This window comes from Girardinichthys multiradiatus, chromosome 1 (assembly GCF_021462225.1).
Source record: "Girardinichthys multiradiatus isolate DD_20200921_A chromosome 1, DD_fGirMul_XY1, whole genome shotgun sequence".
In the NCBI taxonomy this organism is placed as follows: Eukaryota; Metazoa; Chordata; class Actinopteri; order Cyprinodontiformes; family Goodeidae; genus Girardinichthys; species Girardinichthys multiradiatus.
The window spans coordinates 18,270,278-18,286,131 of record NC_061794.1 but is presented as its reverse complement, the minus strand read 5'-3'; the positions used below and the strand labels follow the sequence as shown (position 1 = coordinate 18,286,131).

General features: G+C 38.3%; 2 protein-coding genes across 2 annotated transcripts; both read left to right on the top strand.

Moving 5' to 3' along the window:
* Positions 1–1,903: 1,903 nt before the first annotated feature.
* LOC124871083 (kelch-like protein 10) lies at positions 1,904–8,282 on the top strand. The gene is made up of 6 exons (XM_047370086.1): positions 1,904–2,535; positions 3,973–4,205; positions 4,441–4,927; positions 5,016–5,627; positions 5,868–6,017; positions 7,874–8,282. Exons 2-6 carry the CDS (start codon positions 4,087–4,089, stop codon positions 8,228–8,230), a joined length of 1,725 nt encoding a protein of 574 aa, XP_047226042.1. The 5' UTR covers positions 1,904–2,535; positions 3,973–4,086; the 3' UTR covers positions 8,231–8,282.
* Positions 8,283–8,895: 613 nt separating this feature from the next.
* On the top strand, positions 8,896–13,818 carry LOC124871103 (DELTA-stichotoxin-Hmg2a-like). The gene is given in 4 exon segments (XM_047370111.1): positions 8,896–10,277; positions 12,437–12,553; positions 13,315–13,629; positions 13,631–13,818. Coding segments are annotated over 3 exon segments (480 nt in total). The 5' UTR covers positions 8,896–10,277; positions 12,437–12,485; the 3' UTR covers positions 13,728–13,818.
* The last annotated feature ends 2,036 nt before the right edge of the window (positions 13,819–15,854 follow it).

Below are 15,854 nucleotides of genomic sequence, written 5' to 3'. Positions count from 1 at the left end.
AGTCATGATAGAAGTCATAAATGTTTTTGGCTTTAAAAGGATCCTCATTAAAACTTTGACTTGCCGTACATTAGAAATAATGCTGGTAGCATTTTATCCCCAATGCACTAAACTGATAATATTTAGACATTTTCACCAGCTGTGTTTCTCTCCTCAGAGTAATGCCGTGCTACCGTGACAGTCCTGGTAGGAGTCGTGGTTTTCTCTAATGAAAGTGATTCAGTAGATGCCAATAAAGTGGGATCAACAAATACTGTGTGTATTTGAACTTATTTTAATAATGATTTAATTCAGAAAGAAAACCACAGACATGTGAACGTCAACAGGTGGGGGAGGGGCAAACACCCAGCGAAACTCAGGCTATTCTTCCAATTTCTTTGGCATCTCAATAAAAGGACTAAAAAACCACTGCAACGAGGTCATGAATTGCCTTGAATTGTAAAGTTGGTTAATGTTACAAAGGTGGAAATATGCAGACCGGGTAATATTAATAATATGAGAATTAAAAGACAGAGTGCTGTCCAGAATGACACCCAGACCTTTGACCTGAGGGGTTTGAGAGAACACAGAACTGTCAACACTGAGAGAAAAGTTATTGACTTTAGAGAGAATTGATTTAGTGCCAATGAGTAGAAACTCAGTTTTATCACTGTTTAATTTGAGAAAGTTGGATGTGAACCAGGATTTTATTTCTGCTAAGCAGGAAGTGAGGGAGGAAGGAGGGAGCAAAGAGTCAAGTGCAGTGGATAAGAAGAGCTGGGTGTCATCAGCAAAACAGTGAAAGTGCATGTTAAAGTTACGGAAGATACTACCAATGAGGAGAAGGTAGATGATATAAAGAAGGGGTCCCAGGACAGAGCCCTGGGGCACACCAGAGACCATGGAGGATAAATGAGACTTGAATGATTTAAGCTGGATGAACTGAGTACGGCCAGAAAGATAAGACTGAAACCAAGCGAGGGGTGTGTGTGTGATACCAATGGAAGAAAGTCTATGAAGCAGGATTGAATGAGAAATTGTGTCGAAGGCTGCACTGAGATCGAGGAGAATGAGAAGAGACAGTAAACCTGAGTCTGCTGCCATGAGAAGGGTGTTGGTGATAAGGAGAGCAGATTCTGTGCTGTGACCAGAATGAAAACCAGACTGGAACTGCTCGTACAAACTATTCTTGGTTAAATTGTGCCTTTTTCTGATGTTAGTGCTGTGTGCTGCTTTTAACTCCTTGAGAACATTACCGTACTGTGTGTTTTAAAAAAAGTATTATTACATTAACAGTTTTACATTGTTTTTGCACTGCTAGATAATTACATCTCTGTTATCAAATTACAAAAACGGCCAAATGGGTTAAAGTGGAACAGTCTTTGATCTGGATGTGGTGCCTCAAAAGCATTTAAAGAGACGGCACCAAAATGGTGGCCTCAGGAGCTACAATAACAAGGAGTTCAGACCTAAGCATTGCAGTTCCACTTTATATAGACCAAAACTGAATGATTCAAGTGTGAAAGGAAGGATGATATGCATGATATGTCCCTTTAAATAATTTGCTTATCTGGGTTTGAACTGTTAAATTTAGGGACAATAAAAATAATAGATATTTTTATTCAACCTTGGATCATATCAACCTCCTTGTAAAGGCAGAAATATATTACTTGGGTCCACTTATTGTTTTATCCTAGTACAGGATAATACAGTAGCCTGCACTAAGATAAAAAACTGATTTATTTAAAATGCATTTGTTTCATTACCCTCTTTTGCTTAGCCATGTTTAATTTCCATTCACAATCATGCAGCAACAAAAATTACACAGCTGTCTTAAACTTGTGTCAGGACATTTGATCTCCAGCTCTGATCTAATAAAAAAGACAGTTGTCTAATATTAAAAAATGCAGCAGTCAAGGTGGAGACACTGATCACATTATCATCAAGATCAAATCAGTCAAATTCAGTGCTTGAGCCTTGCTTCAGTATTGATTATGGAGTTCAAATGCTGTATAATCAATAAAATGTTAAGTGAGTGCTTAAAATAACTGTGAAATCACTTCTGATCTACCTAAATGATCGGGCTAAGACCCCAAGATAAACTCATACTGCCTGTTAGCCTGGTCTTTAGCAGACTAACTTAGTTGTCACTGCTTTTAAAAACTCAATCAAGGTTAAATTGATGTAGGACAACAGGAAGGCAGTGTCTTATACCATTCTAGGTTTTGTTAATCTAACCTGCGGACCAGTGAACTAAACAGATCATGCTTCTGCCCCGCTGATGAGAGTGCAGCACCAAACAGGTAGCACTGCTATAACAATCCTTCGGTGCCATCACGGTGTGGGACTGTTGGCTCATCAGTAAATGTCAGTGTCTTTCAAGTTGTGTGGCTTTGTTTTATGTTTCCCCCAAAAAAGACATAGACTTTAGATTTGGGGGAGCCAAAGTGTGGCACGGGGGCCACTTGCTGCCCTTGTAATGCTATTAGGTGGCCCTCGACCACACTTCTTGATTGGCAGCTCAGGCGATTGATGCAGATACACATAACAAAAATGGTAAGGTATGATTTTCACTGATTCAAAAAGATACAGACAAGTTAGACTCTTCTTAAAATTAAAGATATAAAGTGCAAGACAAAGTACATGTTTTTTTCACCTTTATTTTGATCTAATTTGATAGAAACATCCAATGACTTTAATTGAAATGCAGATTTGGGCAAACTTATCTATAAAACTTGGCTAAATAAAGCAAGAGTGAGCATTTTCCTGTTTTTGTGGCTAAAACACACACAAAAAATCTATACAAAGATAATCAGCCAGTCAAATTTAGGACAATTTATGCACTTTCTTTTTAAACCAATTTCTTATAAACAATAACCATTTCACAAATCCCTTTTCTACAGACATCAGATTATTTTGTTTGTTTCAATAGACGTGTTCATTAAAGCAATATATTATTTAAAAACAATTCTAATTAAAAAAATTATTAAAAGTATATTTTATAATAACAGTTATATTTTGTTGAATTATGGTGAGACATTATTATCAGAGTGGTAAACCTCTCTTTAATTTACTTTAGTTGTATACAATTTTCTAACGAGGTTATGATCCCCTTTTATTTCACGTAACTCTAATGAAATATGACGGACTAAACCAAGATAGCTGAGTGACCTCCTGGCATCTGATGATATTCACGGGAGTCAGATGAGTCATTGTTTTCTTACAGTAGACAATGGTTAGATGGTAGAAAATTACTTAAGATTATTGGCTGTGAAACGTTCCCATGGTTCGTACAGAGCGTCCTGTGGCAGATTTGTCTGTTTTATTTGAAAAGTTTAAAACTGTCAAAGTGTAAAATGTTCCAAGGGCCAAATGGCTATCAATTGTAATCTTTATACATTTGCATTCGAGTGCGTTTCACAGTTGAAGTGTGGGTCAGAAGCTAAAATGTTTGTGAATCACTCATAGTGCAAGCACTGATTATTTAAAAAAACTATGGAAAACCTATGGTAACATTTATAATTTGAATTTAATATTTCTGCATCCTCGCTCAACTTAGCTGTGATACCTATTCATACTTTTTCATCGTCCTCATATTTCACTAGTTTTACTGACTTATGACTTTTGCAGAGTTATATTTATTTACAAACACATATACTAATGTCACAATTTTCATCTTTTGTAATAGCTTGTAACACAGATATCAGAAAATAGTTTAAATAGATACACCAAAACCATTCAAAACCCACACTTTTCTGTGCAGTATTTTTAAGCAAACATAATTGGTTCTGTTTGGTCTCATACATTTGTTACTAGTACTGTGGAAGAGTGGATATACAAGTTTCTAGGTAATTAATGTGATATTATCCTAACTCAAAACATATATATTGTGAAATTACAACATAACCAGTCTAATGCAGGCAGCTGAACTTATTCTTGGAATTCCTAACTTTGGAATGCTGATGACCAGTTTGTGTTTGTGTGACGTCACAGGTCCTTCTTGATCTGAGTGCTCAGAGTTCTCACAGGCTTTCCTTTCTGCAGCAAGCTGGTCAAGAGTGAGAAGAGTAGAACGGTTTTTAATCCTGAGCAAAGATAAGTGAAAACATGTCATTCTATAACGAGCTTCGCCTGAGGCAGCAGCTTTGTGACACGGTGATCAGAGTGGACGGTGCTGAATTTTATGCGCATAAGGTCGTCCTGTGCAAATGCAGTCCGTATTTCAGGTAAGCTCTTAGCAGGAGATCCAGCAGAACTGACGTGAGAGTAAAAGAGGGCAGAATGTTAACAAATGGAGATCATAAAGCAAAATAAATCAAAGCCTAAGAACCAGAGATAAAAAGCACATTTAAGGAAAAGTTGCTGTTATCTGGTTTGTGGATTCAGCGTCTACTACATCATCTGGAAATGTGTGTGTATGAATCTTCAGGCTAATAACTGTTTTGTCATGTTTTTTCACAGGGCTCTGTTTAGCCATTGGTCAACACCAGACTGTATGACCTATGACATCCCCGGTGTGTCACCGAGTTTAATGCGTGTCATTATCGAGTATGCCTACACAGGCTTTGTTCCTCTGACAAAGCAAAATGCACAGGAGCTCTTTATAGTGGCTGACCGCTATAATATAACTGGCCTTTTACAAGCCTGCTGTGATTTCTTGGAGAAGCAGCTGAGCCCACTGAACTGCCTCAGCATCTGGATGCTCACAGATACATTCTACCACCCCGAACTGAGACACAAGGCCATACAATATGCTCTGAGTCATTTCAAGGAGGTTGTGGTCAACTGTGCAGATTTTCTTCTGCTCTCTGCACAGCAGCTTGTTCAAATCATCGAGAGTGACCTGCTTATTGTAAAGCAGGAGGAGACAGTGTATGAAGCCGTCCTTAAATGGATTGCCTATTTACCTGAGGAACGGAAAGAATACAGCTCATTGCTCTTTTCCAAGGTAAGTGTGCTGGACATTTTTCTGGTGATATATAATTCATGCATGAGCCGCCACTGTAATCCCAACTCTTGTTTATGTCTGTGTGCAGATCAGACTGGCTTGGATGTCTCCAAAGTACCTCATAGAAAATGTGAATGAAAGTGAATTAGTGAAAACAAGTCCAGAATGTCGAGCCATGCTCCTCCAGACCTTGAACCCCATCCTGGACCACATGAACAGCTACAGGTCATTTGTCTGTCAGTCTTTGGCAAAACCACGGGTGCCTCCCGCCCTCCTGTTGGCCGTAGGAGGCTGGACTGATGGCAGTCCTACTAGTTTAATTGAAGCCTATGATACTCGCACTGACTGCTGGGTAGATTTGGCCTGTACCACTGAAACTCTCCGGGCCTATCATGGTGCTGTCTTCCTTGATGGATCAGTTTATTGTGTTGGTGGCTTTGACAGTGTTGAGCAGTTCAGCACTGTGCACAGACTTGACCTGGCCTCTCAAACCTGGCAAGAGGTGTCACCAATGCACGCCAGCCGCTGCTTCGTCAGCGTGACCGTAGTGAATGGGTACATATACGCCTTGGGAGGTTACAATGGACACGAACGACTCAACACTGCTGAGCGCTACGAGCCAAGAAGCAATCAGTGGACTATTATATCATCCATGCATGAGCCGAGGAGCGATGCCAGTTGCGCAACCCTTCATGACAGGGTAGGTAGCAGTAATTTATGTTTCTGGGCTTTAGGCCTTGCTTAGAGAATGAGAAAATTTAGAATCTGATTCAAACTATTTGTGTCACATTATTTAGTGTTCTTATTTTTAGTCAAGTGAAATTGCAAGTTTGGTTTTTGTTAGAAGTTTGCCTAGAAAAAGATAACACATTTTGGATTGTAGGTGGATCTTCTTGATAATCCTCTTCAGTCGAACTCCATTTTGTTTTGCTTTCTCCAGCTGTACATTTGTGGCGGCTTCAATGGGATACAGTGTCTATTCACAGCTGAGTGTTACAACCCAGACACAGACCAGTGGACCCTGATTGCCAACATGAGCAGCAGGCGCAGTGGAGTCGGCGTTGCTGCCTACGCTGACCATATCTTTGCAGTGAGTATAGTGGAGCGGAACCACAACACTGTGCACAGTACAAATATCAGCCTTTTTAAACCAAATCAATTGATCCTAGAAGTCATTAAAGGTTTCCTGTTGAAATACGCTATATAATGTTTAGGAATATTTACATGTCTGTCAGCAAATTAAATGAAAAACGAAATCGAATTTAGCATGTATGGGTGTTTAGGTCTTATTTTTTTCTGCTTTATTCATGGTTGTAATGACAGTTTACCAGGTTTTAGGGGCAAAATTACTTACCCTGTAAATGTTGGAATTTGGAAATTTTCACAGTGTATAATGCAGAGATTTTGCTAGTTTTATATTCATCAAAATATGTAAAAACAGCCCACAGACAACAGTTTAAGACAAATGAGGGATTTGTATTTGCACTTTTATTTAAAATTCAGTTTGTAGCCAAAAAGTATTGGTCTGACAGAGAAATTCCTTACACATACTCACCAGGCATATTGTAGTCATAAAGGGATTGACATGTTTAGCAACAATACTCAGATAGGCTGTGGTGTTTAAATTGGTTTTAATTGGTATTAAGCAGTCCAAAGTCTGCCAAGAAAATGCCTCCCATAATCATTATACCTCCACCACCAGCAGCCTGAACCAATGAGGCAGAATGATTACATGTTGTTCACACCAAATCTGAGCCTATCATCTGAATGATGCAGCTAAAATCTAGACCTATCAGACCAAACAACCTTTTTCCAATCCATCCAATTTTTGTGAGCCTGTGTGAATTGTAGCCTCAGTTTCCTGTTCCTAGCTGATAGGAGTGGCACCTTTGTCTGCATCTGTTTGCTTCTGCTTGAAAGGTTTAACGAGCTCTACATTCAGAGATGGTATTCCATATAACTTGGTTGCAAAGGTGGGTCTTGCATGAATGGCGCCCTGAGCAAACTCCTTTTAACTGGATACATTTTCTTTTTTTTCATCCCATTCTCTGGAAACTGGGGAGATGGTTTTGTCTGGAAATCCTAGTAGAGCAGCAGTTGCTAAAATATTGAGACCAGCTGGCCTGGAAAGAACTTCTATTAAATGCACTTTTTTCCCCTTTCTGATGCTCAATTTGAACTGTTCATTTTAATCACTTTGAGATGCCTGAATTTATTGAGTTGCTGCCATATGATAGCTCATTTGTGTGAATAATAATTTGAACAGTTTTATCAATTAAAATGACTGTTGAGTGTCAGAAGCCAGCTGCTGAACTTAAAAAGACATTATCTAAAAAGCAACTTATGTTGCTCCAAAACATTTATATTTTATACTTTCTCAAACATGTTTTATTTGTTGATGGTGCCTTTTATATATTCATAAGATACCCATCATGTACCCAGAACAGTCATAGAGTCATGAATGCTTCCTTTTGAACTTTGCATGTCTAATACCCTAGATGAGGTATCTCTCCTTTAGCGTAAAAGATGAAGTACCTGAAATTTCAGTAAAAACCTTGCAGGCCTTTTTCTTTGAGGGAACAGGACTATTTTCACTTCAATTCAATTTATTAATAAACTGTATAGTTGTGAAATTTACATTTTTCCTTATTAAAATCACTAGAAATAGAACTACTAAAAACATGTTTTTAAAAACTTCACTCTTTAAATCAATGCACGTTTAGACACAACTTTTAAATTGATGAACCCTTTAAATTAAGCTCCATTGTGTTTACTTTAACCAGTGTTTTTACTAAAATATTATACGCAAGGTAAAAAGACAATTGTTGACTCTGCCCCCCAGAAAAGAAACATTTTATTAGCAGTTTATTTTGATAACACTAGGTTTCAATAATTCCTATTTTATTCTGTTTTGTGGCATCTCAACCATTAAATATTCTTCTGTAGGTTGGCGGTTTTGATGGAGTGTCACGTTTGGACACTGCTGAGGCCTACAACCCCTCCACCAACACCTGGAGCAATGTGCCCAGCATGCCAACCGCCCGCAGCAACTTTGGCATCTCCGTGATGGATGACCACCTCTTTGCCGTGGGAGGCTTTGGTGGCGTCACCACCATCCCTGATGTTGAGTTCTATGACATCAAGACCAACGTGTGGTTCAGCGCCAGTGACATGAAGATCTCCCGCAGCGCTCTAAGCTGCTGTGTCGTGAATGGGCCCAACAACATGACTGATTATGCTTCCCCTCTTAACACTTCAGAGCTTCATTTACCTTCCAAAGAGGAAGATGAGATGGAGCAATAAAATCCATCTAGTTGTATTGTCCTGTGAAATAAATGTATCTGCGTAAAAACGAGAAGCTTTTGTCTTTGTCAAGTGCATAGCTTGTGTGACGTGTATCAACTTCCTGTTATGAGACCGTTTAAAAGAAAAATACCTATTCTAATTATCCATAGGCAATGCCACAATAGGCAATGCCACGATAACTGCACATGTGCACCACTGCTACAGTATTTACACAACTGCTTCACAAATATCAGAGCAATGGCCCGGGCATACCAATAAATAATCTTATGAAATCATCTGACTGCGCTGAGGAAGATTCACACACCCTGACATAGTAGATGCTTGAAACTGAAAGTGATGACATGACCTACTTTTTAAATGGTTCGGGGAATAAATATTTGACCACTTAGGAGCACTTATTAAGTATTAAAATTTCATTTTATAAAAAAAATAAGAATGACGAAGAGACACATACTATTCAAACTGGGAGTGCATCAAAAGAAACCGACTTTGAATGACGCATGTTTAGACCCAGGGTAGTCTGCGATTTCTTTTAAACAGAAACATACAAGGTGAGATAGGGAACAGTCTAGGAGCAGCTTCAGTATTTGACAAAACTGTTAACAGTGTAACTATGTAACACATAGGCAGATTGAATGTAGAACTGTGGGTGCCCTCAGGTTAAAATGCTGTGTACATTTCTGCTGTGAACCATTTCATATCTGAAGAAAATAAATTTGACCACAATTTGACTGAGTTGCTTCTTGAAAATGATTTAAATCATAAATAATGCTATTTTTACAACAGACAAAATTATTGCGGGCCCCCAGTTTTCATTATGCTATCTGCAAGAGAACTGTTTAACTGTGAAACACCAAAAAGCACATCTACTGTACCCTCATCTTTCTCCAGTTTATTTTAGGATCAGGAAAAATAATTTTAATGCCTTGTATTTTTCTTATTTTCTGAAGCAGTTTGGGATTTTTATCTGCGAAAGACACTAAACTAACATAAAACAAACAACATGAGGACCCTTTTCAAGCCAATAAGGTTTGTCTATTCTTTCTGCATTTACTGAGAATCTGCCATGTTGCACCTTTTCTTATTAAAAACTATATCCAGGAGGATCACTCTCAAGTTTGCACAGATGTAAAATGAACTGTAATTTATATGGATTTCTAGTTATATATTATAATTAAATAATTTTTTTCCCAGTTAATTTATTTTATTGGAAACACTTTCCTCCTCACCTGTGTCTCATTAGCTGATTACCCTTCCTTGCACAGCATACATTCAGTTGTTCCCTTGGCATGTCAAGCTTGTTTTTTGGCCTGTCAATAATGCTGTTTGATTTTTCCCAAATGTTGCTGTATGTACATGGACCTCTAGCCAGTTTATGACCTTCTGCTTGTCACAACATGATCTCTGTCAACTTGATATCAGTCCGTTTACTAAACTTTAGGCTTTTGTATTGTAATTTCTGCCATTTCCCAAGATTCACTCTTCTCACCTGTCACCACAAAGTGAGAACTGTAATTTTAGTAGTTTGTTGTGAGCAAATGTTTGGGTGAAGAGGTGTTTTAGTAGATTTTCCTCATCAGAAAGCAGTTGCAACAATTTACACCATTGCTAAAAAAATCACTTCTGTGACAATATTCACATTTCTAATTAGAAAGATATATTTTTTTTCAGGATCATTTTTGAAGAGTAAAATGTTTTGTTGAATTGCTCATGTCATTATCAAGAACTGGGGCATATTTTTCGGCAGCTGCTTAAACTTTACTGATTCGGATTAACAGAGAGAGAGCTGTATTCACATTTTTACCTAAAAGCATACTGTGATTGAATCAGTCTGCTCCAATCCCAATGTGTGTTCATTTGTGAGTCACACAGAGGAAAACATAATGCATACTGAGCATTAGATAAAGAGGCAGTCCAATAGTAAAGGTCCTGATTATCCGAGTCATGAGCCGAGGCAGTGGGATTTCACATTCAGTTTAAAACCAGGATACCCAGTCTGTCCTCTCAAATCCTCTGTCTTTCTTTACAAGCAGATTAAATCCAGGTAAGCATTGCTACACCTAGAAAATGTTCCATTTTTCAAGGTGTGCAGTTGGTAATATTGTTGACATTTATTTTAACTGTTTTAATATCAGGTGAATCAATTCTTTGGCTACAATTTTATGTACAATTGGTCATCTTTTTCAGTTTGTGTCATATTTGCATCCTTAAAGTTGTTGTAGGCTTTTGTTGTGTGTGTGTGTATATATATATATCTATATCTATATATATATATATAGATATACATATACATCTATACATATATATCTATATATACAGGTCCTTCTCAAAATATTAGCATATTGTGATAAAGTTCATTATTTTCTATAATGTCATGATGAAAATTTAACATTCATGTATTTTAGATTCATTGCACACTAACTGAAATATTTCAGGTCTTTTATTGTCTTAATACAGATGATTTTGGCATACAGCTCATGAAAACCCAAAATTCCTATCTCACAAAATTAGCATATTTCATCCGACCAATAAAAGAAAAGTGTTTTTTATACAAAAAACGTCAACCTTCATATAATCATGTACAGTTATGCACTCAATACTTGGTCGGGAATCCTTTTGCAGAAATGACTGCTTCAATGCGGCGTGGCATGGAGGCAATCAGCCTGTGGCACTGCTGAGGTCTTATGGAGGCCCAGGATGCTTCGATAGCGGCCTTTAGCTCATCCAGAGTGTTGGGTCTTGAGTCTCTCAACGTTCTCTTCACAATATCCCACAGATTCTCTATGGGGTTCAGGTCAGGAGAGTTGGCAGGCCAATTGAGCACAGTGATACCATGGTCAGTAAACCATTTACCAGTGGTTTTGGCACTGTGAGCAGGTGCCAGGTCGTGCTGAAAAATGAAATCTTCATCTCCAGAAAGCTTTTCAGCAGATGGAAGCATGAAGTGCTCCAAAATCTCCTGATAGCTAGCTGCATTGACCCTGCCCTTGATAAAACACAGTGGACCAACACCAGCAGCTGACACGGCACCCCAGACCATCACTGACTGTGGGTACTTGACACTGGACTTCTGGCATTTTGGCATTTCCTTCTCCCCAGTCTTCCTCCAGACTCTGGCAACTTGATTTCCGAATGACATGCAGAATTTGCTTTCATCCGAAAAAAAGTACTTTGGACCACTGAGCAACAGTCCAGTGCTGCTTCTCTGTAGCCCAGGTCAGGCGCTTCTGCCGCTGTTTCTGGTTCAAAAGTGGCTTGACCTGGGGAATGCGGCACCTGTAGCCCATTTCCTGCACACGCCTGTGCACGGTGGCTCTGGATGTTTCTACTCCAGACTCAGTCCACTGCTTCCGCAGGTCCCCCAAGGTCTGGAATCGGCCCTTCTCCACAATCTTCCTCAGGGTCCGGTCACCTCTTCTCGTTGTGCAGCGTTTTCTGCCACACTTTTTCCTTCCCACAGACTTCCCACTGAGGTGCCTTGATACAGCACTCTGGGAACAGCCTATTCGTTCAGAAATTTCTTTCTGTGTCTTACCCTCTTGCTTGAGGGTGTCAATAGTGGCCTTCTGGACAGCAGTCAGGTCGGCAGTCTTACCCATGATTGGGGTTTTGAGTGATGAACCAGGCTGGGAGTTTTAAAGGCCTCAGGAATCTTTTGCAGGTGTTTAGAGTTAACTCGTTGATTCAGATGATTAGGTTCATAGCTCGTTTAGAGACCCTTTTAATGATATGCTAATTTTGTGAGATAGGAATTTTGGGTTTTCATGAGCTGTATGCCAAAATCATCCGTATTAAGACAATAAAATATAAGACCTGAAATATTTCAGTTAGTGTGCCATGAATCTAAAATATATGAATGTTAAATTTTCATCATTACATTATGGAAAACAATGAACTTTATCACAATATGCTAATATTTTGAGAAGGACCTGTATATAGATATATATATATATATCTATATAGATATAGATATATCTATATAGATATATCTATATATATATATATATATATATCCATTCCAAAGGCTTAATGGATGATTGAGAGCTTTTCCACCTGCTGATGGTTGCATATTTGTTTAACCAATCTAATCTTAAAGATGTATGCATGTTAAAGACAAATGTACATTTCCTTTGTTCATAGTTCTTTTAAACTAAGCTCAATCAATATGGTTTAGGTTTTTTAACTTTAGTTTTTTGTCTGTAGGTTACAGCCCCAGTCTGGTCTCTTCACAACTTCAGCCTACGTCAACATAATGCCTCACCGTCACTGCTCCGTTGAGATTAGGAACAATACAAACTCCTACACTCTTTCTAACCCAAGGTGATGCATTGCTTTTATAACCCACCTTTTCTCAAATAAACCCATTTTCTACCAATTCAGTTAGGCATTCTACTGAAGCGTCATGTCAATTGAAATGTCTAGAAGTAAATAAATCATGTTTATAATATAAAACTGTAGTATGTATAAGTTGACTTTGTGGATGTTATTTAAAAAGGTGTACTGCTGTTTGAACAACTGTGTCCACATGACAGCTCAAAATTCAAGGAAATGTGGTGATGGACATTTCATAATAGCCTTACTTGGGAGTAATTTTAAACAAACTGATTAATTTTACAGTAACTTAATCTGCCATATTTTACACAGAAAAGGTTTAGATAATGTCTCTTTTTCATTGTGTCCTCTGTACTTAATGTACTTTTGGGAATATTGATTCTTAATGTGTGCTGGTCAGTGAGGGCTTGGTATAAATTTAAGAGATTTATCAAAATTTCTCCAATCAGGTAAACGAATCACTAATACAAAAAATATTTAGTATTTAAGAATGGAAAAAAAGCATACCTGTTGTGAATGGCACCTGTGATCTAATAACTTTCATCACTGCAGAAAAGTTATTAAACAGCTTCAGATAAGATAAAACCTAGTCTAAAAAGAGAATTTGTCTTGCAATGGCAAGTCCTGACATTTCCTTATGTAGAAGTTTTTTTTTTGTTACCCCATAGATCCTATAAGCCGCAATATTTCTCATAACAACAAACCGAATCTATAAAACTTATGTCTCCCTTTTTTTTTTTTTTTTTAAGGTTTCACACTGAGAGCGGCTTGTGTGAGGTTCCTTTCCCTCCAATGCTCGGTCCTTGCTCTGTTGTCAAGGCGCTCTTTAACAAGACCACGGGCACAGTGACCGGGGCTGTTGGTGTCTTTACTTATGACCTTTTCAATGCAGAGCTGAATGACTGCAGCCACATCATGGCCGTCATGTTCTCTGTGCCCTATGACCGAAACCTTTACTCCAACTGGTTTGCTGTGGGCATCTTCAATAAACATAAAAACTGTGATCATAGTCTTTATGACAAGATGTACAATGGAGGTGAAAACAACTTTGTTAGAGTCCAGCATTTTTTATGAGGGTGATTATATTATTCTCAGTGCCTCCATGACAGACACGGGCAAAGCCGTCCTGATAGTGGAAGTCAATGATATTGGCTTGTATTAAGTGTTGTGTAAACCATATAACATAATCACCTGTAATCACCTGTTCTAATTTCCCCTCGGGGATCAATAAAGTATCTTTGAATTGAATTGAATTGTAATCCTAATAAATGAATAAATTATTGCCTTTCACTTGCTTCAAGTGAAAGGCAAGTATCTTTAAAATTGTGGATGTTATTTTAAAAAATTGTGTTTGTATGTATATATATGTGTGTGTGTGTGTGTGTGTATATATATATATATATATATATATATAAAATGTGTCAGTCATTTTCTGCCGTTTCTTCTATTGTGGGTCGCGGAGAAGCTGTTGCCTATTTCTAGCAGTCTATGGGTGAAAGGCAGGGTACACCCTGGACAGGTCGCCAATCCATCGCAGGGCAACATAGAGACACAGGACAAACAACCATGCTCAAACTCATTCATCCCTAAGAGCAATTTAGAGAAACCAATTAATTCAATTCAGTTTATTTATATAGACAACACATGTCGTCTGAAGGCGCTTCACAAAGTCAGGTACATACCTTCCAATTAATCCTAACCATTGAACAGTGCAGTCAGATTCAGTTATTTATTCAAACTGATTAAAAAGTTTTTCTATCTAAGCAAACCCAGCAGATTGCATCCAGTCAGTGCCTTGCAGCATTCACTCCTCCTGGATGAGCATGTAGAGACAGTGGACAGTCACTGGCGTTGACTTTTCTGCAATCCCTCAGACTGAGCATGCATGTAGCGACAGTGGAGAGGAAAAACTCCCTTTTAACAGGAAAAAACCTTCACCAGAACCAGGCTCAGTGTGAGCGGCCATCTACCATGACCGACTGGGATTTGATAAAACAAAGCAGAGACACAAAAAGAACACAGAAGCACTGATCCAGGAGTCCTTTCTATGGGAAGGAAAAGTAAAATATTAATGGATGTAGTTCCTTTAGTCCTTTCATGTAGAAAAAAAGAACAGATAAACTCTGAAACAGTTTTCAAGGTTAGAGTCTGAAAAAGAGCACCTATAATTAGTTACAGTGAAAGCTCAGTCAGGAGAGAGAGAGAGGGTGAAACACTGAAAGACAGGGCCAAGTGTTTCATCGGTAGAAGGTGAGCATTAAGTTGTTGCCAGCAGAAGCTTGGACGATGCCCCTCTCCAGAAAGGTGTCACAGGTAGACACAGAGCCAAGCCAGGTGTAGCTTCTAGGAAGAGAAAAGAGAGAGAACATAAAGTTAAAAACTGAAATAACAGCAAATAATGCAAAATTGGAGAGTAGTATGAGAATGTAGCAGAGAGAGTGAAAGTGGTCATTATGTCTTCCATCAGCCTAAGCCTATAGCAGCATAACACAGAGATAACTCAGGATAACCTAAGCCACTCTAACTATAAGCTTTATCAAAAAGGAAAGTTTTAAGCCTAGCCTTAAAAGTAGACAGGGTGTCTGCATCACGGATTAAAACTGGGAGCTGGTTCCACAGGAGAGGAGCCTGATTACTAAAGGATCTGCCTCCCATTCTACTTCTACAGACTCTAGGAACCACCAGTAAATCTCTAGTCTGAGAACGAAGTGCTCTGTTAGGAACATATGGAACAATCAGATCTCTGATGTATGATGGAGCTAGATCATTAAGGGCTTTATATGTGAGGAGGAGAATTTTAAATTTTATTCTGGATTTAACAGGGAGCCAATGAAGGGAAGCTAAAATAGGATAAATATGATCTCTCTTTTTAATTTTCATCAGAACTCTTGCTGCAGCATTTTGAATCAGCTGAAGGCTTTTAACCGCATTTTGTGGACATCCTGATAGTAAAGAATTACAATAGTCCAGCCTTGAAGTAACAAATGCATGGACTAGTTTTTCAGCGTCACTCCTCGACAGGATATTTCTAATTTTGGCAATGTTCCCGAGGTGAAAGAAGGAAATCCTGGAAACCTGTTTAATATGGGATTTAAATGACATGTCCTGGTCAAAAATAACACCAAGGTTTTTTACTTTATTACCGAAGGTCAATTTAATGCCATCCAGATTAAGTGATTGACTAAGCAGTTTTTGGACAAAGAAGACAACTTCTGTCTTGTCTGAATTTAGAAGCAGAAAATTTAAAGTCATCCAAGTTTTTATGTCTTCAAGACATGCTTGTAGTCTA

Bases quoted from the DNA above. Each gene is read 5' to 3' on its own strand.
- LOC124871083 (XM_047370086.1), top strand. From the start codon at position 4,087: ATGTCATTCTATAACGAGCTTCGCCTGAGGCAGCAGCTTTGTGACACG. The intron at 4,206-4,440 runs GTAAGCTCTTAG...GTTTTTTCACAG, and splicing joins AAATGCAGTCCGTATTTCAG to GGCTCTGTTTAGCCATTGGT. The intron at 6,018-7,873 runs GTGAGTATAGTG...ATTCTTCTGTAG, and splicing joins ACGCTGACCATATCTTTGCA to GTTGGCGGTTTTGATGGAGT.